The sequence below is a fragment of the Mercenaria mercenaria genome, chromosome 17, assembly GCF_021730395.1.
Source record: "Mercenaria mercenaria strain notata chromosome 17, MADL_Memer_1, whole genome shotgun sequence".
NCBI classification, from domain to species: domain Eukaryota; kingdom Metazoa; phylum Mollusca; class Bivalvia; order Venerida; family Veneridae; genus Mercenaria; species Mercenaria mercenaria.
This window is the reverse complement of record NC_069377.1, coordinates 506,558-530,582: the sequence shown is the minus strand read 5'-3', so window position 1 is coordinate 530,582 and position 24,025 is coordinate 506,558. Positions and strand designations below refer to the sequence as shown.

Sequence of the window (24,025 nt, the reverse complement as noted above, 5' to 3'; positions counted from 1 at the left end):
GCATAAAATTAATGATGTTTTAAACTTACTTATTTTACTTAAAACAGCGATTTTTCATGCCTGCCGTACATACGGGTGTTGATTTCGCCCGATTCTATTTGCACGGAAATCTAAAGTGTCAGGCAAAATCATATTATAAAATTTAAAGTATGAATTTTTTTTAAATCCTTTTTAGCTATCATTAAGAATATAATCCACTTTTGTCTGTCAATTTCAAAAACAAAAAAGAAAGAGAGAAAGAAAAACATTTAGACTTTAGTATGGTTTTGGAATTAAAAACTTATAAATACGGGTGTTGATTTCGCCTTTTTTTCGTGGAAAACTTGAGTGACAAACAAACTAATCTCATAAAATTTTAAGTATAGAATATTTTTATTTTTTTATTTAACATTAACCCTCATTTTCCTATAATATTTCCGCGCCGCCATTAATATATCGTATAAGTTTATACTAATCCAAAATGGCGGATCGATAACACAAACTGCACGTAACATGGTAGGCATGAAAAGTTTGCTATTTTCAGCGAAATATGTAAGTTTAAAACATCATTTATGCATGTTCTTACTTATTTCTGTAATCCTAGCCTATCCTCGTAGGGTTGTCTAGGAATACGGAACTTCCGTAATCCTAGAACCGGAGGCTAGGATTACGGTACCGTAATCGTAGCCACTGCCTTTCTATATGGGGAAGAAATGAACTTATGACTGGAACTGTCTGGCAAATCAACAGTTGTTGTTTGAAAAATGGACTCGATTCAGTTTTTTAGGGCCAGGCGCACTGTCTGTTTTATACTTCATGAAGGTAAGCGTCTGTTGATTTGATCACAAATGATCAAGTTGGCAAACGCTTTGAAATAAGATAACGCGCTAACATGCGATGATGTGGAAGTATCTTCAGTTGCCATTCTTTGTATTCTATAGTTTTTTGACTGAAGGAAACGTTAATTACTTTCATCAATCAGTTCCGAGACAAATATGAATTTAAGAAATTTTAGCTTTTGATTATGGTGTACAAATTGCTAAATATATATTTTATCATTGGAAGTGTCTAGTCATCTGGTAACTGGATGTCTACTACTGACTGAGCCTGAGTTCTAGGCGTTCAGTAGTCAAACTAATTTGACGTTGTCCTCAGAAATATTGAGATATTTTTTCATATGGGCAATATATCCTCACTCGCGTCAAACACTCGAAAGACCAAAATAGTTGAAACGATTTCCAATGAAACTTTCATCGCTGCTGACGCTTCACATTCCACTGGTCCAGTGCCTAAATCCGGACACTTTTGGAGGTTTTATGACGATAACTTTGCATTCCGAACCCTCACATGTATCACATTTCAAATGTATAATTTTAGGTTCTTTATGAATCTCTATGCAAAAGAACACAACGTTGTTTGAAACAAAGCAGTCAGATTCAGTCCTGTAAATGTATACAGACATCTCGTTCATCGATTGAAGTTTTATTACCTGTTAATCACGTGATCATGTTGACTAGTTTCTAAGTTAATGTATAACCGCCAGCTGTAGCAATCATATAATTTTATGCAATAAAATCCATCTTAGCGAAAATTAAAAGTTTACAACTTTTCTTACCCACATGCAGATTCTGTTGCTGTCGTTATACTCTTTGACACAACTGTGTACTATAATTACGCCGCGCCGATTTTATTTTATGAATTGCTTCCCTTGTCTGCAAAATGCTGGCATTTTCTTCTCTGTTGAATCATTTTTGTCGAGTCCGCTTCAGGAAGCCAAGACATAGTTGTCCAAATGGTTGTTCGGTGTATGTGTGTCAGTATGTGCGTGCGTCCGTGCATGCGTCTGTCCGGATTTGTTTGTCCGAACCATAACTTTGACATGCATAGAGCAATCTTGTTTATATTTGGCATGAATGTTAACCTCAGTGAGACGGAGTGTCATGCACAAACCCAAGGTTCCTATCGCAAAGGTCGAAGTCACACGTAGATGTCAAAGGTCAAATTCAATAACGACTTTGTCCGGAGCATTGCTTCTTCATGCATAGAGGGACTTTGATGAAACTTGGCACACCTGTTTACCATCATGTGACGGAGTGTTATGCACAAGAAACAGGTCCCTAGGTCTAAGGTCAAGGTCACACTTAGAGGTCAAAGGATACAAGAATGACAACTTTGTTCAGAGCATTTCTTCTTCATGCATGAAGGGATGATGTAACTTGGTATAAATGTTCACCACCATGAGACGGAGTGTCATGCATAAGAACCAGGTTCTTGGGTCTAAAGCCAAGGTCACACTTAGAGGTCAAAGGTCAGATACAAGAATGACTTTGTCCGGAGCATTTCTTTTTCATGCATAGAGGGACTTTGTAACTTGGCACAATTGTTCATCATCATGAGACAGAACCTAGAATTATTTCCCTTTGTTGTTACTATAAATAGCTTATATTGTAACTCTTTTTTATTACTGGTCAGAGATAAAAATCAGGACCACTTTTCTGTAGTACAACATGCATGTTACATCCAATTTTGAGGTTTATTTTGACCTATCTCTACTGGTAAGGATTTTTATGTGGACTTATATTTTTTTTTAAGATTTACTTCCCTTTGTTGTTACTACAAATAACTTATATTGTAACTTTTTGCAATCTTTTTTTTTATTTGGCATAAATGTTTGCCTCAATGCAACAGAGTGTCGTGTGCAGTTCCCAGTCCTTTTGACAGCTGACAGGCTTGACATGTTGCCCGTGGGCATCTAGCATAACAGAAATCGGTTAAATTTTGTAAATAAATACTGAGGGTTGTACAGAATTGTAAAGCATGTTGTTACATTTAGTTTTGATCAGCTAAGAAAAAGAATCATCTGCAACAGGCATAGTACCTCGTCGCACCTCAAATAACTGGCGTGCGCTGTATGGTGTCATCTCCTAAGACACACAATGTTTACTTCTGGCGGCGTGGATATTTGAAGGTAATTTTCTCTGGAAATACTTAAATTCACACACTGTTATTGACAACTGGGCATCAAAGCGTTCGTCTGCTTCGATCATGTTCATTCCAGTAAAAAATCACGATCGTAAAGCGTTTTGTGACGGTGTTTGAATTACTAAGCACCGTCCGGTTTAAGGCACTGGACCAGTATAGGTTTAAATGCCAATTATTTCACAGAATTGGCAATAAATTCAAATGCAGCTTACATTTATCAAAAGGGAATTCAATTCCTGATTGATTTATGTAAAAGTTATCAAAAAATATTCAAAATTACAAATGTTCTGGTGATTTTAATCTATGTATGTACTGTGTAGATTAATTAACATAGATCTACTGTTACTTCACAAGTGAATTAGGCCTAAAAATCCTTTGTTTCCGGTAACATGCTAAAAAAAGAATAGGGTAGGTAATTCGGAAATTTGTTTTTATTAGCTCACCTGTCACATAGTGACAAGGTGACCTTTTGTGATCGCGCAGAGTCCGGCGTCCGTCGTCCGACCGTCCGTCCGTCCGTGCGTAAACTTTTGCTTGTGACCACTCTAGAGGTCACATTTTTCATGGGATCTTTATGAAAGTTGGTCAGAATGTTCACCTTGATGATATCTAGGTCAAGTTCGAAACTGGATTACGTGCGGTCAAAAACTAGGTCAGTAGGTCTAAAAATAGAAAAACCTTGTGACCTCTCTAGAGGCCATATTTTTCATAAGATCTTCATGAAAATTGGTCAGAATGTTCACCTTGATGATATCTACTTCAAGTTCGAAACTGGGTCACGTGCTTCAAAAACTAGGTCAGCAGATCTAAAAATAGAAAAACCTTGTGACCTCTCTAGAGGCCATATATTTCATAAGATCTTCATGAAAATTGGTCAGAATGTTCATCTTGATGATATCTAGAACAGGTTCGAAACTGGGTCACCTGCCCTCAAAAACTAGGTCAGTAGGTCAAATAATAGAAAAACCTTGTGACCTCTCTAAAGGCCATATTTTTCATGGGATCTGTATGAAAGTTGATCTGATTGTTCATCTTGATGATATCTAGGTCAAGTTCGAAACTGGGTCATGTGCGGTCAAAAACTAGGTCAGTAGGTCTAAAAGTAGAAAAACCTTGTGACCTCCCTACAGGCCATACTTGTGATCTTCATGAAAATTTGTCAGAATGTTCATCTTGATGATATCTAGGTCAGTTTAGAAAGTGGGTCACGTGCTATCATAAAGTAGGTCAGTAGGTCAAATAATGGAAAAACGTTGTGACCTCTCTAGAGGCCATATTTTTCATGGGATCTGTATGAAAGTTGGTCTGAATGTTTATCTTGATGATATATAGGTCAAGTTTGAAACCGGGTCAACTGCAATCAAAAACTAGGTCAGTAGGTCTTAAAATAGAAAAACCTTGTGACCTCTCTAGAGGCCAAACCCTTGAATGGATCTTCATGAAAATTGGTCAGAATGTTCATCTTGATGGAATCTAGGTTAAGTTTGAAACTGGGCCATGTGCCGTCAAAAACTAGGTCAGTAGGTCAAATAATAAAAAAAACCTTTTGACCTCTATAGAGGCCATACTTTTCATGGGATCTGTATCAAAGTTGTTCTGAATGTTCATCTTGATGATATCTAGATCAAATTTGAAATTGGTTCAACTGCGGTCAAAAACTAGGTCAGTAGGTCTAAAATTAGAAAAATCTTTTGACCTCTCTAGAGGCCATATTTTTCAATGGATCTTCATGAAAATTGGTCTGAATGTTCACCTTGACGATATCTAGGTCATTTTCTAAACTGGGTCACATGCGGTCAAGAACTAGGCCAGTAAGTATAAAAATAGAAAAACCTTGTGACATCTCTAGAGGCCATATTTTTCAATAGATCTTCATGAAAATTAGTGAGAATTTTACTGTGATGATATCTAGGTCAAGTTCAAAACAGGGTCATGTACCTTCGAAAACTAGGTCAATAGGTCAGATAATAGAAAAACCTTGTGACCTCTCTAGAGGCCATATTTTTCAAGGGAACTTCATGAAAATTGGTCAGAATTTTTATCTTGATGATATCTAGGTCAAGTTCAAAACTGGGTCATATGAGCTCAAAAACTAGGTCACTATGTCAAATAATAGAAAAAACGACGTCATACTCGAAACTGGGTCATGTGGGAACAGGTGAGCGATTCAGGACCATCATGGTCCTCTTGTTTTTATTTGTCAGAGAGACTTTTCGGAAATTATTTTTGTTCAAAAAATGAAAACAAATCAGGGGGTAATGCCTTAAGAGCATCAGTAAGTTGATTACCAACATCACTAGCCATATTTAAAGCTTAAAAAGTGTAGTTTTGCATCTTTTTGTTAAAAAGTTAAAACAAAATATTCTCAAAGGCTATAAAAAACATTAATTTAGGGCCGGGTGAAAAATTTATGGTAGGTCAGGATACCAGAAACAAACAATGTCTTTTTTACGCCTTACTGATAAAACCAATAACTTTACATGTCACTGTGTATTTTGCTTTATATTTTCTGTTATTTTGGTCCTTCAGAGTTTTGATGTTAGTTTATACATATTTTTTTTTAGGTCGATTATGAAGAAAGTTCTACAACTTATATTAATCACTAGCTCTCGAGACCTCATTCCTGATGGAATCCATCGCCACGAGGGTATGAGAGTTTTGATGTTAAGATTGCCTGTCACAAATATAAAACAGTATGAATGTCAAATTATTTTGATGCGCCCTCCGGTGACAATAAACTTACTGATACCTGTTACTTACTAAAGATATTGATACTTTAGTGCAAACAAAATTTTGATTTGAAACAAGATTCAAGAAAAGCATTGGTTCCTGAGTAAACTTTAATTGAACATGTCTAAATGCCAGATTAAGCAAAAATATAAAAGAAACAATAAGCTTCTGAACAACAGAAATGGGTTGCCTGTGATGAGCTCGACTAGCTGGGCTTAGTCATCATTTTGGGGAGTAGGTGTTGGTGTTTGTGTGTGTGTGTCTGTTCATCTGTCTGATTTTGTCCGGATCATAATTTCTACATGCATCTTGTTTATATTTAGCATGAATATTTATCCAAGTGAAAAGATGTGACATGAATAAACCCCATGTTCCTAACTCAAAGGTCAAGGTCACAGTTGGGGGTCAAATTCTTTTTCATGCCTGGTTGGATTTTGATGTAACTTGGAATGAATGTTCACCTTTAATTTTGCAGTTGGCACTGCAGTTAAGTGCTTTTGCTTAATGTTCCTGATTACCAAAAACAGACAGTGTCCAATTTGTATGTTCTTACAACTCAATTTTAGTGAATTTTACCAGTGTGACTGAAGTATTTCTAGTTTTACAAGAAAACTATAGGTTTAAAAAATGCTGCACAGCAGACCTAAAAGTATTTATGAAGAATTCTCATCCTATTTCAAAATAATTACATAGGTAATTTCTTAAACTTGCACTTGGTTGAAGAATTTAATTTTGGATTAATCTCATGATTTTCAATTTCTTGAAATAAAATAGATAGAGCAAAATACATGCAGGCATAAATATACATTCTAATGTGTTACGTTTGTTTTGAATTCTTCTGATATTGTATTCCAAGTATTACAACATTTTGCTAAATCCTCTTCATATTTCAATGTAAGAATGCTACTTACACCATGTAGGAAGAGGTCTGGGTTTAAGGCCCAATGGAGAGTATTTTACTACTGGTATAAAAAAATCAAATGTAGGCTGGATAAAAACATACCAGTCCTGCTTTGCATAAAAAGTGACTAAAAGGGAAATGTAAAAATTATAGTGTAACACTCACCCATAATATACCAAAGTCAAAAGCTATACAATATGTACATAGCTTTAATATGTTTGTATTGTTATATTCAACAATAATATTGTTTACAGACAATAAATAAATATTGAATTGATTTCACAAAAAAGTAGGTTTAACTTAATATTACCTGTTGTGCAAGCTTTGAATTTTCAGTTCAGTTCTGTTAAAATCTACTTCTCGATTACCATTCAAGATACTGCTGTTATAGGATCGATCATAGGATGGTGAAATATGATTACTGAATGCAAAAGGCAAGCCGTCCGTTCCTATATCAAAAGTGAAGTTCACAAATATGGTTTAATGTCAAACTTTGTATGCATTTGTACACTAAAGGTTCCCCTGGTATTTACACATAATGTGTACAATCTGTGTTGTTCAGAGACAATCGATCCTCCAGTACTTTCAGTGCTTTGATCTATAGCTGGTACAAAACACAGTTACAGTCTTCGTGTCGCGTAGTTAAACATCCTATTGTGTAACAGGCCCGGATCGCGGCCCGAGCCGAACCCCCACCCAACCCCCACCCTTGTTGGCTTAGTAGTGACTTATACTCATCTAAGTTGCACCCGACTATTTTGGAAATAATATTTTCTTAAAATGTAGACCCAAAACGCCCCAGAGGCGAACATTTTATACTTATATTTCAAAATTCCCCAGGGGGAAGAACCCTTGACCATTTAAAATGAGGGGAGTACCCCTCCAGTACCTTAAAATTAAGACCAAAAAATGCACCAGAGGCAACCATTTTATACCTGTTTTTCGAACTTCCCCGGGGAGAGCCCCTGAGCCCTCGAAAATGGCAAGGATAACCCCTCCCATACACCAAAATTTTGAACAAAAAATGCAAAAAAATTCCAGCAATCCATACCTGTATTTAAAAATTGTGAAGGGGAAAAGACCCTAACCACCTAAAATAAGGGGAGTGCCCCTCTAGTACGTACCTAAAAGAAAATAGACAAAAATGCACCACAGGCCAGCATTTCATACCTGTACATAAAAAACTTTCCCACAAATACGGATAGAGGAACCCCGTACCTACCGCACGTCGCCGGTGACGCTTTTGTTTTTTAAACTGGTGCCCCCCCCCCCCCCCCCCCCACCACATCAACAATTTCTGGCCCTCGAGCTGTAACGAAATTCAGGTCGACTCAAGACATGCGATACAACGCGCGACAATACGGAGCGTGAGCTTAATATCTTATGAGCTAAACAGGACTCTGTAGAATTACATAGTTCAGACCTGAAATAAATTTAATACTGTGGCGTGTACTACGTTAGTGCTCAAACCTATAGATATAGAATATATAACGTATGTATGGTGCGGGACCACTGAAAAGCAAACGTGCAGATTAGAGTGAAAGGTCATTTCAGCCCGTCCCAAATCAACACATTGCATACTGATGCATGCAAGCATATATTACCCAATCTTATCTCTAAGTTGTAAAGACTGTTTAACATTTATTTTGCTGTGCGACATGTTGCGACATATAACGGTGGGCAAATTTTTGCGACATTTAACGTTAAAGGTGCGACATTTAGCGGCAGACGATTTTGCGACATTTAGCGTGGTTGCGACATTTAACGTCAACCTTGCAACATATAACGGTGGTTGCGACATTTAGCGGCGTTGCGACATTTAACGTTGGCACAGTCACGGAGAACATGCGCCCCGACCGAGGATAGAACTCGCGACCTCGTGATCCGTAGACCAACGCTCTTACCTACTGAGCTAAGCGGGCGGGCATATTTACTACTTGCACATGCATTTGATACAACATATGTTTCAAGAAGGACAAAACCATCATATCTTTGTGTTGAAGAATTTGTGATGTAAAAAAGCTATGCAAATGCCTTACTTCAACTCTGTTCTCTCTCAACTTTTCTATCAGATTGCTGTCCACTGCAAAACGGTATTTTGCTGGTCTATACGACCACAAGTTATCACGCTTTGCAGGAATGATATAACAATAGCCGTTTTCGTCTGAAATGTATAGAAATTAAAACGTAGCTTATTTTATGGACCCTTCATACATGTGTAAATTATAAATACGACAATATATTCTACATTTTATTGTTATATTCTCATAAATACGTGAACATTTTTGAAAATGCACATGACTTTGAAGACTCTATGTCTTTTAAATTGCATAGCAGTAAACAAAAAGATATAACACACTTAAATGTCACAACGAAAAAAATAACACAAAGTTGTATTTGCCTTCAGAAGTATCCACACAGCTGAAATAAATTTAATGAGGGGTTCTAGGTATAGATATATGACACAGTTTCTTTCGACAGAAACACGCAGTATAATAAAGTCAAGCGAGATTTTTTTTTCAGTAAATCACGAAGTTCCTACACACAGCTAAAATTTAATCACTAAAAACGTTCCTTGTAGATATTTTTTTTCTTTTTCTGATTTGTTTGTTTGTTTGTATGTAATGTTATTTATAGTCGGTACCGGTAACCCATAAAATCGACTCCTCCAGAAGACTGTTAGTAACGTTAGTGGGAGGATAGTGCAAGTAACAGAAGACAGTCCAATTCCAGAAGCTTTCCTGCTCCTTTAGCGTGCCAGGTGTAAATCGCCCATACACGGGACTATTATCCCAATGTTAGTAATTTCTAATTGGAGGAGCGGGGGCTCGAACTCACGACCCCTGGGTACGTAGTCAAAACAGTGTTACCACAGGACCATTGCGTCTGCTCTATTTTCTGAATTACCAAAAAGTGGTCTTTATATACTAGACTTTTGAAACACGCAAGAAGGTATTTGTCTCGGACTATTATAAAGAGGTGATTGACATTTCCTACTCTTAAAGTTTCCCTATCAATGGTGTAATAATTTGTAATAAGAATATGTCAATACTTAAAGATATATGCCAACTGAAAAAGATATGACAAAGAAGCTGCAAAAATGCGCATGATGACATGAAGAATAGAAATACTACATGAAAAAGATTTCACTCAAAGGTGTTATAATTTTTTCACTTGATATCTGATCAAGGAGAGACTTGCTTAAATCTGCCGAATAAGTGTTTTAATGACAATTAAAATGGTCACACAGAAGTATAGAAAACACTGAAAGTATACAAAAAGGAGCACAAAGAATGAATATTTTTCACAGAGAAACTAGAATTCTTATAGCATGAATAGTGAATAAAGCAATTATAAATAGTAAAAAGGATTTAAACTGACAGTGTATGTTTATTGTGACCATACCGAAACATTTACATCTGACGATCCAACAACGAAACATTTACAATCGCAACCCTTATATTCTGGTCAATTAACAAATAATTAAAACTACGATTTCTTTAAATTGCATCAATTTAAACTTAGACTAGTCTCAGTCCTTACAATTGCCAATCATAGGCTCTTCTTATATTTTATGTTAAATCACATCCCTTCATAACATGGGAAACTTTTCCTGCTGCCGAATGTAATACAGCCCGATATTCAACAGGTAATTAACAATTTATAAATGAAAGCTCTATTACCGTTAATATGTATGTAAACAAATCATCAGACTAGTAACTAGTCTAATTCAAACTCAACTTACGTATCTTGTTCCACGTCCTGATACTGAGTGGGAATAAACCGTCATCAGTAGCTGAAAACACAAGTAAATCCGGTTTGTATTTGTTTTAAAGACAAACATTTATTATATACCTATATAAATTCTGTAAAATATCGGCTTGTATTTCACAACTAAATATGAACAGATAGACAAACATTCCGTATTGCACCTTTTAAATTCCGTATTGTATGCTGCCGGACTATTTTCATAAATATGCATGACCCGACACATTTCTATAAATAGTGCACATAAAAACTTCACTAAGTTCCATTTATTAATATCGATAAACATTGAAGATTTCGTTCAAGAACAAAACAAGAATCAAAATGGTAAAGGTATATAATAAAAGGGTCATTATAACAGTAGCTAGATCTGGGACTTAGTATTCAGCTTTCGTGGATTTTGCAAGGTCGGATCACACTCGGCGCTTGCGCGCCGCGTGAGATCCGATCTGGCAAAATCCACTCGAGCCGAATACTGCGTCCCAGATCAATCTACTGTTATAATAACCCTATTTTATTTTATAAGCCTCATAACTAGAATTGGTGTATATAACTGAAGACATTAAATTGTTCATCCCAAACTTGATGATATGGTGTGTTCGGGTTTAACGACTTTTTCAACAATTTTTCAGTCATATAAACGACGGTAGATATTATGGGTTTTCCATATCAAACTATAGCTAAGGCGAGCATAGGGTATTGATGTGATGAACCATCTTGATTAACTTGTGAAGGTAGTGTAAGGATATTACAGACTACATATGGTGAAAAAATACATTGTTTGCTTCATTGGGGATAACATAATTAGTGAGACAAACGGCACAAAATGCTCACTTGGGAATCTGAAACCACAAAAATTAATATCTTACAAAAAAGCCAGGTTCCGAGAACGTTATTCAATCAAACTACATAGGATAATGAACGAAATTCATAGTTTATTCGAGAAACGTAGTTTATCAAATGTAAACCATGGTTTAACGGTCGATATATTAGGATTAAAAAATCAACCATGAATTTCGGGTGTGAAACTGCGTTTACGAATCTTGAACCCCTGTATATGAATGTGAGCCTAGGTCTATGTTCTTGAACCATAGTTTACAGACGAACATGGAAATCGTCCAATAATTACATGAACCCAGGTTCACAGTCGAAAAACTAGGATTAATGCTGGATAAACTAGGATTTTCAAACTTAAAAACATGTAAACCTATTATTTCGAGCGAAAACCAAAAGTAACGTCGTAAACCATAGTTCACACTCGTAAACATAGGTCCACGTTTGTAAACCCAAGTTAAAGTTCAATCGAGAAACCTAGTTTATCGAACTTAAACATAGGTTCAAGAGCGTAAACTATGGTTTACACCTGTTTTCCTATGTTTTCGCTCGAAAATATATGTTAGTATTCGATAATTCTAGTTTTTCGACCAAGAATGTAATTATTGAATTATTGGATTGCCATTGTTTACGGGCGTGAACCTATGTTTACGACCATGAACTTGGGTTTACGAGATGAACCATAGTTTACGAACAAAACTATGATTTTTGGGTGTAATCCTATGTTCACGAGCGTGAACCTATGTTTACGGTCGTAAACTTAAGTTCTCGATCGTTAATATATGTTCGCGTTCGTAAACTATGGTTTACACTCGTGAACCCTGGATTACGCCCGTAAACATAGGTTCACACTCGTGAACTTAGATTAACGACCGAAATTCATAATTCATTAAAAAACTAGTTTAAACCTGGGTTCACGGGCGTAAACTATGGTCAACGCCCGTTACCTTATGTTTCGCTCGAAAATAATTTATGGGTAAGTATTCGAAAAACTTGGTTTTACGTTCGAAAAACCTACTTTATCGGTTGTTAATTCTAGTTTTCCGATCATGAACCTGGGTTCACGTTATTATTGGGCAATTGGCGTGCCATAAAAGTTTATTTATGGTTATAAAGAAGCAATAATGAACATTGAGGGACATAATATCAGATAAAGTATAAAGGTAACAAACACAACATCTATACTTCGATATGCAAAGTCCCCCCCCCCCCCACCCCACACCACCAGACACACACACACAAACACATCATGTATGAATGTATGAACACTGATCAGATGGGTTTGTCGTTATGAGGGAAACCCGCTACAAACCGGACTGTTAACGATTATGGTCTAGTACTGTTCTTTCCCGTCCTGTTCCTTCCTAATACGATGATTAGGAAAATTGACGGACCCGTAATAGTGTACCTCCTTTTTTGAAGAGTATTCCATTCCTACCATAAGATACTTTCACTATTTTTTCAGGAAGGCGTAGGTTCAAGCCCCACTAGTACCGAACTTTGTTCATTATATTTCTTTTTTCAAGTAAGATAAACTGTTTTTTTTTTTCAATACTTATTATCATTGATTTTGTCGTACAAAAGCGGAAATTTTTCATTTGATTAGCCATTTCTTGCTGTTTAAAATGAATTTAACCTGAAGGGTGAATGTTTAGACATCTTTGAAAATACTTTGTTACATTTTGTAAAAGTTCTTGGTTTTGCATTTATTCTTTAGTTTACAAAGTTTGGAAGAAATGTAGGTAGGTTTTACTTCTGCCCTATGGTTCTTTTTGAATGCAGAGAGCAAGGCTATAATTCTTAAGATTTGGAGCTTAATTTCTGTCCGAATAAATTCTCTTACTCGTGGCTCCCAAGAAAAATTGTTATCGACAATTTTATTTTGTGTTTTACAATTGTTACGCAATACTTTGAGGTTTCATTTAGAAAAAATATGAGGTAAAATCTCTGCGATCATTTTGCGCAATGGCTATCACTTTGAAATTTGTCTCTGTTTCAGCTGGAGGAAGAAACATAATTTATACAAGATTAACAAATAAAAAAAAAAAACAATCAAACAACAACGACACAGTAAAAGTCATTTAAAGATGCAACACAGTGCGAAACAGTGTTAACTTCAGGACTGTATCAATTAATGCATTTGTTAAACATTACCGTTACGGGTCCACTATCTTAACAAAAATCGCTTACATCTACGCCCCAACCCTTTAAAAAAATGGTGACAAAGCACTTTTTACAATATATCTTTCAGCATTCGCCAGAATGTTTCTAAAATGGATTTAGTATAGAAATATAGGCCTATATATAGCATGTACGCTCTTTAGGTACACAACTTGTAGAAAGTGGTCATTTGTTTCTTTTCACGTTACTGTGGCAATTCCACGCAGCGATTACGTCCCGTAGTACCTATAGCAAATGATCTGAAAGAATAGATTCTTATAACTTTAGCCCTAAATATAAGACCTGACATAACTCGTATCACTGTAAGTTCATTTTGATTGATATTTCATATTTCTTATTTTCAATGTTATGTCAGGTCGTCGAATAATGCGCAGTATAACTCATGTCGACAATTGTTTCTCGGAACCAGCGTTTGTTTAATTAGCGATTTACAGACCGGGGTCATAAACTATAACGAAACGGTCAACAGTGTTGAGTTACGAAAAAGTTCCATTCATACAGACATTTCATTCATAGGGGCGAATTAATTTACCATCATTATGTAATATTTTCTAATATTATATTTCAAGTATTGACCGTTAGAAAAATAAAACAGTATTATAACATGTTAAAGCAAATAGATTTATTGAAACAGGTAAGTTTAACAATCTTTATACAACTCTATGGCAAAACTGATAAACGTGGCGAACTATTTGAATTGCGCATGAAATTATATTTTGTGTTGTCAGTCTCAGCACCTTTGAACTTTTGTTGAACTTTGCGGAATCTCGGATTTATGGTTATAATAGTCTGGCGAATAAATCGCCAGCCTAATAATATGGCCGCCACATCGTTTGTTACCAGCATAAAATATTCTTGTTAAATCCTACTTTTTGATAACTGTTTTCTCATGTATTTGGCAAATGTTTGAATACTGACTAAACACAGTGGAAAATATTATTGAATCCATTGTTTATGATTTATATCTCCTTTTATTGCTCTAACTGGATAGGTTCATGTATAATATTGAAAGACCATGGAATTATGCATAACATCAATTTGAATAGCTGCTTGATCTGTTTTTAACATAAAGTTAAAAGCTTTATGGAGCTTTAACTTGAAAACGATGAGACTACGTTTAACTTAGTTAAAAGCTTTATGGAGCTTTAACTTGAAAACGTTGAGACACGTTCCTGTTTTCTCATATTCTCAGGGGCCTAAGGGGTTGTTTTTATTCCCAGTAACAGATTAACCATTTCATAAACAGCATTTAGGTGTTATTTTGTAGAAAATTCACTTGTCTTTCAGATGGAGCCATGAATTACAGAAATTATCCCATTTAATTATTTTGTTACAGTATTTGATACTTCTCTCAACCACAGAAATGGGCCAAGAGTTTCTCGTATTCCCGTGGATTTAAATTTGACTTTTCATCACAACTAAGTTGTAGAATTTAAAACATTAATATTATCATTGTGTAATAAAAATATATAATCTGTAGTAAATACATCAAGAAATATGACAAGTGCATAATAAATGATTTATGGCAAATTTGGTAGGGGCCTAACACAACCAGAAAAAAATAAGGATTTTTCGAAAATTCAGTAAAATGCCCATAGTTTCATCAATTTGCGTTCAAATCACTTGAAATTTTCAGTGTGTCAGTTCCATACCATTCCTGTATAGTAAATAACAAACATTAAATCATCTGACAACTTTAAGGCAAAAAACGAGAATATGAGAAACCCTGAGAATACGAGAAACAGGGATTGGCTACATACCGTGGCGTAGCAGGGCGGAGGCTATTTTCTCAGGCACATCTATTCCAGTGATTGTTGCATCAATGTAAGTCAATGTCACAAGTGTTGGTGGTATCTCACACTCTTCAAGCAGGACTGGTACAATACAACTATATCCACAACCCATCGATAAAACAAAAGCAGCATCTGTTTCATACTTGCACCACCCGCTTTGAAGAAAATTCGGTGTAAGAAAAAGTAACACCTTCAAAGAATTCATCATTCCTTCACGTATATTCACTGATATATCCTTCCCGCCTTGAAAATCACGTTCATCAAAAACGCACTGGAGTCCGAATCGTTTCTCTACTTCATCAACGATAGCAAATACACGTTGTTTGTCTAAACTGTTATACGAAACAAAGAAATGTTTCGTCTTTCCGTCAGGTAATTTTGGTATCTTTAAAGTTAAATCCTGATCAGCTGCATTTTTATCAGTACACACGTTTTCTGTAATCGTACACATGACTGCAAATGATAAGCACACTCTTTTGTGTTGTTTTATGCAACGCGGTCTAGTGAGTAAAAATAGATTATCGGAAATCCCCGCGTGTTTGACGTTTTCCGAAAATGATTATAATATATCAGTAAAGCAAAGCATGGCATCACTTTTTCTGACATTACTTTGTGTTGCTTGTTGTACTGGATTGGTGGAGAGGATATCTGGTGTAAGTTGAAGAAGTTTTATCTAACTTGATATTAAATATTAGAATGTGACTGTGTGTATACTGGGAACATTTATGTGTGTGCGTGCGCGCGCGTGTGGGGGGGGGGGATATAATTAAAATATTGCCAGAACATATTTTAGTCTGAATAATTATATGTAGTACTATTAGTCCAAGTTTTCAACCATTTCAGGAGAAACGAGTCACGGTATTTAGCATTATCGTTTTGTTTGTTTGTTTTGGGTTCAACGCCGTTTTTCAACAGTATTTCAGTCATGTAACGGCGGGCAGTTAACCTAACCAGTGTTCCTGGATTCTGTACCAGTACAGACCTGTTCAAGTAACTGCCAACTTCCCTACATTAATTATCAGAGGTGGAGGCCGAATGATTTCAGACACAATGTCTTTTATCAAATCTTCACGGAGAACATTCGCGACCCCGCGATCCGTAGACCAACGCTCTCCCTACTGAGCTAAGCGGGCGGGTTTTAGCATTATTGTATACAATACTCAATAAGTATTAAAGTTTCATAAAGCTTTTAATTTTCATGTTAGAAACAGGTGAAACGAGTGTCCAAGTAGGTGTTATGCATAATTACATAGTCAGAAAAGCACTACATCTATTACTGCACATGTCCTTATAAAGTTAGAGACATAAAGGGAGATAATTGAAAACAATGAATCCAATCATATTTTCTCCAGTATTAATCAGTATTAAAACATTTGTCAAACATTTGAGAAAACAATAATCAAACATAAGATTTTACAAGAAATTAACATATCTTATTTTCATAACAAAACTGTGGCAGCCACATTTGATACATTATGAGACTTTAAAATTGTGTTACCTATATATGTGCCCATTAGATAATTTCTCAGTAAAGATGTGGAAATAAGGCATATGTTTTGTGTAATTGCAACGTTGTGAATGGCGTTATTAATTAATGTCAGGTGACTGAAACATTAGGACTTTGACAGATAAAATAGTCAGATCTTTTATTATTGTTTTAATTAATGAGTTTAAGAAGAGGAGCCTTTGAAGAAAACCTAAATGATAAGTAGAAATAACAAGAAACTTTTAATTCAGCCGGTCAAATTTTTCATGAGCTTTAACAGTATTTCAAATCATTTTAACCCTTCATTTGATTCAATTGTTTTATTTTTTATATACATTTTGGTAAGGCAATGTAGGGTGTTACATCGCAATAAATTGCTTATCAATAGTTATTCCTGAAATTGTTTTGTTGGGGTTATTGGCGTCGCGTTATAATTTATATTGTTCTTGTTTACATGTTTTACATAAATTCTGACCAACTGTAGGCGAAAATATAGCTCCCTTTTTACGCACGACATTCTAAACTAAATCGTTACATTTTTACATCATTTGTCCATCTACATCCTAAAATAATCAATTATAAAAATAACACCAAAAAGTTCAAAGTTAAAATCGCTAGTATATACAAAACCCCCCGAAGAAAACGACAGATCTCCTTGTTGCAATTGAATTCCATTGATTTTATACGCGCGTTTGAAAAATAAGCGCAGTTACACAATTGTCCATTGTCAAGAGCTGATATGCATTGTACAGGTTCCATGACCATGTTTTGCAATTTTACAAAATAATGTTCCTTTTAATAATTTTAATATTCATTCAATTGACAAGGCTGTTGAATAGTCGAACGTTGCTGTCCTCCGACAGCTCTTGTTTTGTTTCTTAATTGCTGTAGTTTTAATATAATTTTTACTTCCCTGACATATTATTCGAAACTCTTGTTAAGTATCAAAACGGCGATTTTTATAAAACCATTCGCTGCTATGGAAGATACCTTAAAGGGAAGATATCGTTATTTTAAATTGAAATATAGCTATTTTATTAAAGGAAACACCCAGTTTACGACTTAATAAACATATTAAACCAGTACGTAAACCGCTGAAAATGATCACAGCTCTTTAATTTAAATACGGGGTAAAGGTTGGAGAGTCATAAAACTCAAACATCCGATTGTTTGCCCAATAGCACATGATAGATTACCACTCACTATTTAAGTATGTGTTTAAAGTTAGAGATCAATCATAAAACAAAGATTAAATGGCCTATAATAATTTTACTACAATATAACAAAGGCGCTGTAAAATCTCAGTTTGTAGAGTTTAAATTATGAAAAACGATTAGATATCAACGCAGGTTACTTATATATAACATGTAAGACCAAGGATTAAATATAAATGTTATCATTAGCCGTAAAGCATGTATGGGTGAAAAATATGACTGTCGAATATACGGCTGGCGGTATTTGCAATAGGCATTTGCTATCGAGAATACAGGGGTCGCAATTAAGCAAGTTTTTAAAACAGTCATCCTGTCATTTTATGCCCTGTGTCCCTTGTTATGTATGTTTTGTATCTTTTTAGCCTATTTGGTTCTTTTGTTTTCAATTTATTTCGTCTTTTATTTGTGTACAGCTTTGTATACACATGCATTTAGTATATATATTCCCCTAATGCCTTATCGAGTAATTCTGGTTGGCTCCATTATCTATCAGTCCTCTGCTTTGCTTGGTTCCGTCCGTCGTTTCGTCTTGTCTGGGCTGTAATTTCTACATTCGTGGACTGATTTTCGGATCAGAATATGTTACAAAGGGCTATATATTAGTATAAGTAATTTATGTCCGATCTCGTAATTTCTATATATGCATCGACAAACTGTTAAATATCTTCACGTTATTCCATAGTTTGAAAAAGCAATATTTCTTGTCCGGAGCATTTCTTTATATTACATGAGATAACTTGTCTCAATGTGGCCTTTCCTTCGGGACTCTTGTGTTTCATTTCTTCCATAAAAATATAAGGGATGAAGTAGCTGGTTTACAAGTATTGCTAAGTATTAATATTAAGGGTCACGTAATAAAGGAATTGTAGTTTCAAAATCTGTCCAATGTTGTTTAAATCATATCTAAATGCTATTAAGTAGCTAGTTGTTTCAGGATATTGTAGAAGTGTTTGAAGGGTTCAAAGAGATTGTACATCATGATGACAAGGTATAAGGAGAAAGAATTGAACCTTGAAATGGAAAAAAAGAACTGAATATTTTGAGTTTGTTATTCCAGAACAGGTGATATAAGTGTTACATGTATTTTATCCCTTTCAAACGACAACATTTTACATAAAAAAGTAGTCTAACATCTTCAGGGGTGAACGAAGATCGCTCTCTGGTAAAAGAACCACAAATAATTACTGTAAAAGAAAGAAAAATATAAGTAGCTGTTATAGTAATATTGTTATTACTGCATATGTGGATTTAAAATATACAACGAAATTATACATCTTCTGTTGCACGTTCACTCACATAAAGAAATGAAGTACAGAAAAACAGGTTCTCTTACAAAATACGTCAGAGGAAATATTACTATTTAAGGCAGAAATGTATTTAAGATATGATCTCTCATCTTAGCATATTATGAATTAAATCGAAATATTAAATGTATGACATTATAAGTTAAATATAATTTATATCCAAATATATTAGATTGAAACAACCATTTACACTTGCAAAACCGCGGTAAAAGTACTGCCAGACACTTTGCCTCGAGTGAAAATGCAATAAAACGAGAAAATCAATGAGTCGGAAAAAGCGGGTAACTATTGATCGAAAAAACGAAGACTAGCTTTAAATACCCGATTTTGCATAGACAAGAAAGAAGACGCATAAGTAATGGTGAAAACCGTGAATAATTTTATTTACATACAAATTATTCATATTGCTATCGTAGTTAATGGAATGTCGAGTTCAGCGACGCGACGCGACGCGACAATATATATTACCGGCCGTGTTCGACAGTCATAATTTTTTACCCATACATGTTTAACAGCTAAAACTTTTTCTCAGAAAGAACGTAGAAAATATTAAAAAAGACATTTGCGTAAAACTTTGGATTTTGGACAGATCTTTCCAACTGAAGAAATTGTTTGAGAATTTCTATAAATATAACCATCGTTTTCAGACCAGAAGTTGGAAATGTCCATTCATCAACAAAACTGCCGAGTTGAATTGCAAGGATTGGCTTCATATCAATAGAAATAAATGAAAACTCTACGGGGGTTATTGTTCCAGCGGGCGTTAGAATAGCCGGTTATCCAGTGTGCACAACGTCTTTATCTAATCGTGACGGAGAACATACGCCCCGCCCTGGGATCGAACTCAACACCGCGATCCGTAGATCTGCGCTGGCCCTATTGAGCTAAGCGGGCGGGCTCAAGACCCACTGTTGAAGCTGAGATTAAGATATATTTTATTTGTACCATATCAAACATCATATATAAAAGGAAGAAAACACTCTTCAGTATTAACCATGAAAATTGGCATTACAGAAAAATGAATTACCACTAAGATTTTAATAAGAAAGTTACTTCATTGTTTTTTTTTTTAACTTGTGTCACACAGGTGTATACGTTAATGCAAGGTATGATTATTATTTGTATGATTGACTGATCTCTAGTAGTATATCTACAATTTGCACCATTTATATACACCTTCTCACACGAGTCCGTAAACGATATTGAACTTCTATACCTTTTGTTTCAATAGCTGTTTAACAAACAAGCTCTTCAAATATCTATAAATAACATTGTTTTCCATTGTTTGTTTCAGATACCATTTACATTCTTTGAATAATCTGCTGGGTATACACAACCAAATGTAATACGTCTGTAAAACTTCTACTTTCAGATACCGTTTACACTCACAGTTGAGACCGCGAAATACACACGCCCAAATGTGACATGTCCTGCTGATAAACCATTTATAATGAGAAACGGAAATTATTCTGTCTGTGTGTCGTCATGTGGACCGGAAATGGTTTTGGACGGCTCCATGTGCATAAATGTTACGAAATGTACAAAACCGGTGCTATCAGACGGGCGTTGCATGGAACTGTGTCCAGTCGGTTATCTATACGTCAACTTTGATAGTAACTTTGGTGATTGTTATGGCCAGTATGACAGCTGCTCTTACAGAATTAATGACATACGAGTCACATCGTGTGTTAAGTTAACCTATCTACATGCTTTGGTAGTTTGCTCCGTATTTGGAATTATTCTATATATCGCTTTTATTTGGATGTTCTTTTCAACACGACAATTTCCTTTGATTAAATTGGTGAGTCATGTTTGCACATTGTTTCAAAGCATTTCTGAAATACTGCATTTTCTCTCTACCCTATTTAGAATTTAAAGGGTATAGTGTGAAGTTTGTGTACATGTGGGTGTGCTAGTTTGGGAGGGAAAAGTTTAGTCGTTAGTGAAATTTTGTTTCAATGTGGGATTGTATGAAATGGAAATTCCCGCTAACCAGCATAATATGGTTCATCCATCTGAACACAGAATATCATTCTAACACTGTCACACTATGAAAATCAATGTATAACTATTGATATTTTCTGTACGAACTGACAATAAGTTGTATAACAGATTAGCATATATTTTCTTTTCTTTTCAGCTTACATATGTTAAAGGCATAGGTCGCAAGAAAATGACGTCATCAGATGGTGAACTACTGATTAATGCTGACGTCGAAGAAGAATGATTTGTTCGGTTGGAAATACTATGATTAATTTGATTCAAACTATTCGCAGACTTAATTAAATCTTGCAATATTTCAAATACTAGCATAAATAAACAGTAACAGTTTAAGAAATTGCTTAAAGTACACATCAATATATTAAAATGAATGTTATGTACTTTACGGCACATAGACTTAAACTAAAATGTGGTAGTTTGAAAAACAGTTTTTTTTTATCAAAATATAGATCTTTATTTTCCGAAATGTTTTAGATGTATTCATTTATATTCAATAGAAATAAACAATTCATGATTTAAAGACATTCATCCACTATCACACTATCTTGCAAGTGCGCGGTAGAACTATTGCTGAACTCGAGGAAAGCGAGTTATAGTGACTATAACAGAACTGGAGAAAGTGTAGTTCATGTAATATATTTTGTGTATACTATATTGAATGATTGTTTCACATGAAAACGATCAAAATGACCAAGACGTGTTTATAATAAACGAGCGTTTTACAGCTGAACTTGAATACTGATGCGTTAATACATCAAGTGCGAGCATTGTCCGCTGACGCACATATTTAACAGTAAGCTGTGAGAACAGTACCAAACAAAGCGTTTGTTTGTAACATTATGCATTATTTTTGTGATACGATCAAAAATTAAATGCAGTTCTAACATAGATATATATATAGTTTCCGATTGTTAAAATCTTAAGTCATATAGTCTGATTTTTATTCAACACTACAGCCTTCTGGAAATAAAGAAAATGATTATGGTGTCTACTAGAAAAGTACCTTTATGATGTCTGTATTAAACAATTGTCTTCAGATGAAACTGTTGATAAATGGAAATATGAATAAGATACATTATCAAAGCACGGAGAGGACTGATGTGGGCAGCGGTTGACAGCTTCTGGTAACGGGCATGAACAGTTAGCCTACGTTTGGTGATTCTAGTTAAACTACTTTTGATTAATAAGCATTTTCAACCTTTTTTTACCAAATCAAGGGGTGAACTCTACTTTTACTCAGTCAAAGGGGATAAAATAATATATGAGCAATATTCATGTGCTTATTGACAATTTTGTGAGGTTTGGTTAATCTTGCTCAAAAATCTTTTATAAGCATTTTTTAACAAATCAATTGGAAAACACTGCTTTTATTGGAGTAAGGGGAATAACAGAAAATGTGAGCAAATGTCATGGACTGATTGATAATTATGTGATGTTTGGAGATTCTAATTATAGCAAAAGCTTGTAGAACACTTGCATGTAGTAACTGACAAGGAACAGAAATTATGTGGTCACTGGACATTTAACATATTGACCTTTAATCAATAATTATGGGTCATTTACCAGTCTTAAATGACCTCCGTATCAAATGTGATCTTAGACCAAAGCATAATCTAGTTTTCTGGCAAAAAAAATATATTGTCAATGTGACCTTGACCTTTGACCTACTCAACTCAAAATCAAGAGGGGTCATCTGCTGGTCATGACAAATCTCCCGATCTCATGATCCTAGGCCCAAGCGTTCTCCAGTTATCATCCGGAAACCGATTGATCTACAGACCGACCAACATCCATCATCAAACAATAATATTTACAATATTCACCTCCACCTTCGAAGGAGGGAAATTAATTTTCAAATTAGAAGATGCCCATGTCTCCTCCAATGCATAGTCGTAATAGGCAAGAAGTCAATAGAGGATAAGAGCAAAATACAAAGAGATACTAATGGTTGCCTGCAATAGAGATCATCCACTTGGCATGTCCAATCAACCTATGAGTGGTTCTCAGTAAACCGTTTTCCACGTTCAGGCCCCTGTGACCTTGATCTTTGATCGAGTGAACCAGAAACCAACAGGGGACATCTACTCGGCATGTGCAATCATCCTATGAAGTTTCAACATTCTGGGTAAAGTGATTCTGAAGTTATTGATCCAGAAAGAGTTTTTCCATCTTCAGGCCTCTGTGACCTTACCCTTAAGTCAAGTGACCCCAGACACATTAAGGGTCATCTACTCTGTAATTCCTATCATCGTGATTGAAGGTTCTGGGTCAAATAATTCTAAAGTTATTGGTTGGAAACTGTTTTCAAAGTTCTGGTATCTGTGACCTTAACTGTTGGTCAAGTGATTCAAAAGTCAATTCGGGTCATCTACTCTACATGTCCAATCACCCTATGAAGTTTCAACATTCTGGGTCAAGTGGTTCTCAAGTTATTGATCAGAAATGGATTTCCATGTTCAGGCCCCTGTGACCTTGACATTCAATTTTAAAACAACCAAAACAACTACTATTGTCTCCAATATCGGCACACGTCATGTTCTTCATGTTGCATTCAGTCATTTTTCAGCTGTAGATTAATGTAATATGCCCCATAATCATGACAACATGCATGTTTAAGTATTGTTATATTTTCTGGTCCTTTCGGATCATGGAGTCCATTCAACATATGTGTAATAGAGTTCCGCTTATACCGGTGCTAGAGGGCGTAAGAGGTGTTGCACATTTCATTACCTCTCATGAACAGACTCAATCAAACCATGTCTGCTATTATTCTTCTATGCTTCCTAAGGATCTTTTAATGAATTTTAGTGTTAAAAATGCAAATATTGTAAATTGATATTTTTCAAACTTAGTTT

General features: G+C 35.2%; 2 protein-coding genes across 3 annotated transcripts in view; one reads left to right on the top strand and one right to left on the bottom strand.

Moving 5' to 3' along the window:
* Window positions 1-15,637, bottom strand: part of LOC123536364 (uncharacterized) — a 29,633-nt gene extending 13,996 nt beyond the window's left edge. For both annotated transcript variants that reach the window (XM_053528662.1, XM_053528661.1), the window contains exons 1-3: window positions 15,133-15,637; window positions 10,338-10,388; window positions 8,632-8,756 (exon numbers count right to left, since the gene is read on the bottom strand). In XM_053528662.1, the coding sequence (XP_053384637.1) occupies window positions 8,632-8,756; window positions 10,338-10,388; window positions 15,133-15,616 (660 nt within the window). In that variant the 5' untranslated portion in view covers window positions 15,617-15,637. The remainder of the gene's footprint in view (window positions 1-8,631; window positions 8,757-10,337; window positions 10,389-15,132) is intronic.
* A 65-nt stretch (window positions 15,638-15,702) lies between these two features.
* Window positions 15,703-22,060, top strand: LOC123536369 (uncharacterized). The gene is made up of 3 exons (XM_045319504.2): window positions 15,703-15,818; window positions 20,542-20,970; window positions 21,310-22,060. Exons 1-3 carry the CDS (start codon window positions 15,750-15,752, stop codon window positions 21,394-21,396), a joined length of 585 nt encoding a protein of 194 aa, XP_045175439.2. The 5' UTR covers window positions 15,703-15,749; the 3' UTR covers window positions 21,397-22,060.
* The last annotated feature ends 1,965 nt before the right edge of the window (window positions 22,061-24,025 follow it).

What these genes read in the sequence shown, in the direction of transcription:
- LOC123536369 (XM_045319504.2), top strand. Translation starts at nt 15,750, where the DNA reads ATGGCATCACTTTTTCTGACATTACTTTGTGTTGCTTGTTGTACTGGA. An exon ending in TGGTGGAGAGGATATCTGGT is followed by an intron (nt 15,819 to 20,541) that starts GTAAGTTGAAGA and finishes TTCTACTTTCAG; the next exon opens with ATACCGTTTACACTCACAGT. An exon ending in AATTTCCTTTGATTAAATTG is followed by an intron (nt 20,971 to 21,309) that starts GTGAGTCATGTT and finishes TTTTCTTTTCAG; the next exon opens with CTTACATATGTTAAAGGCAT.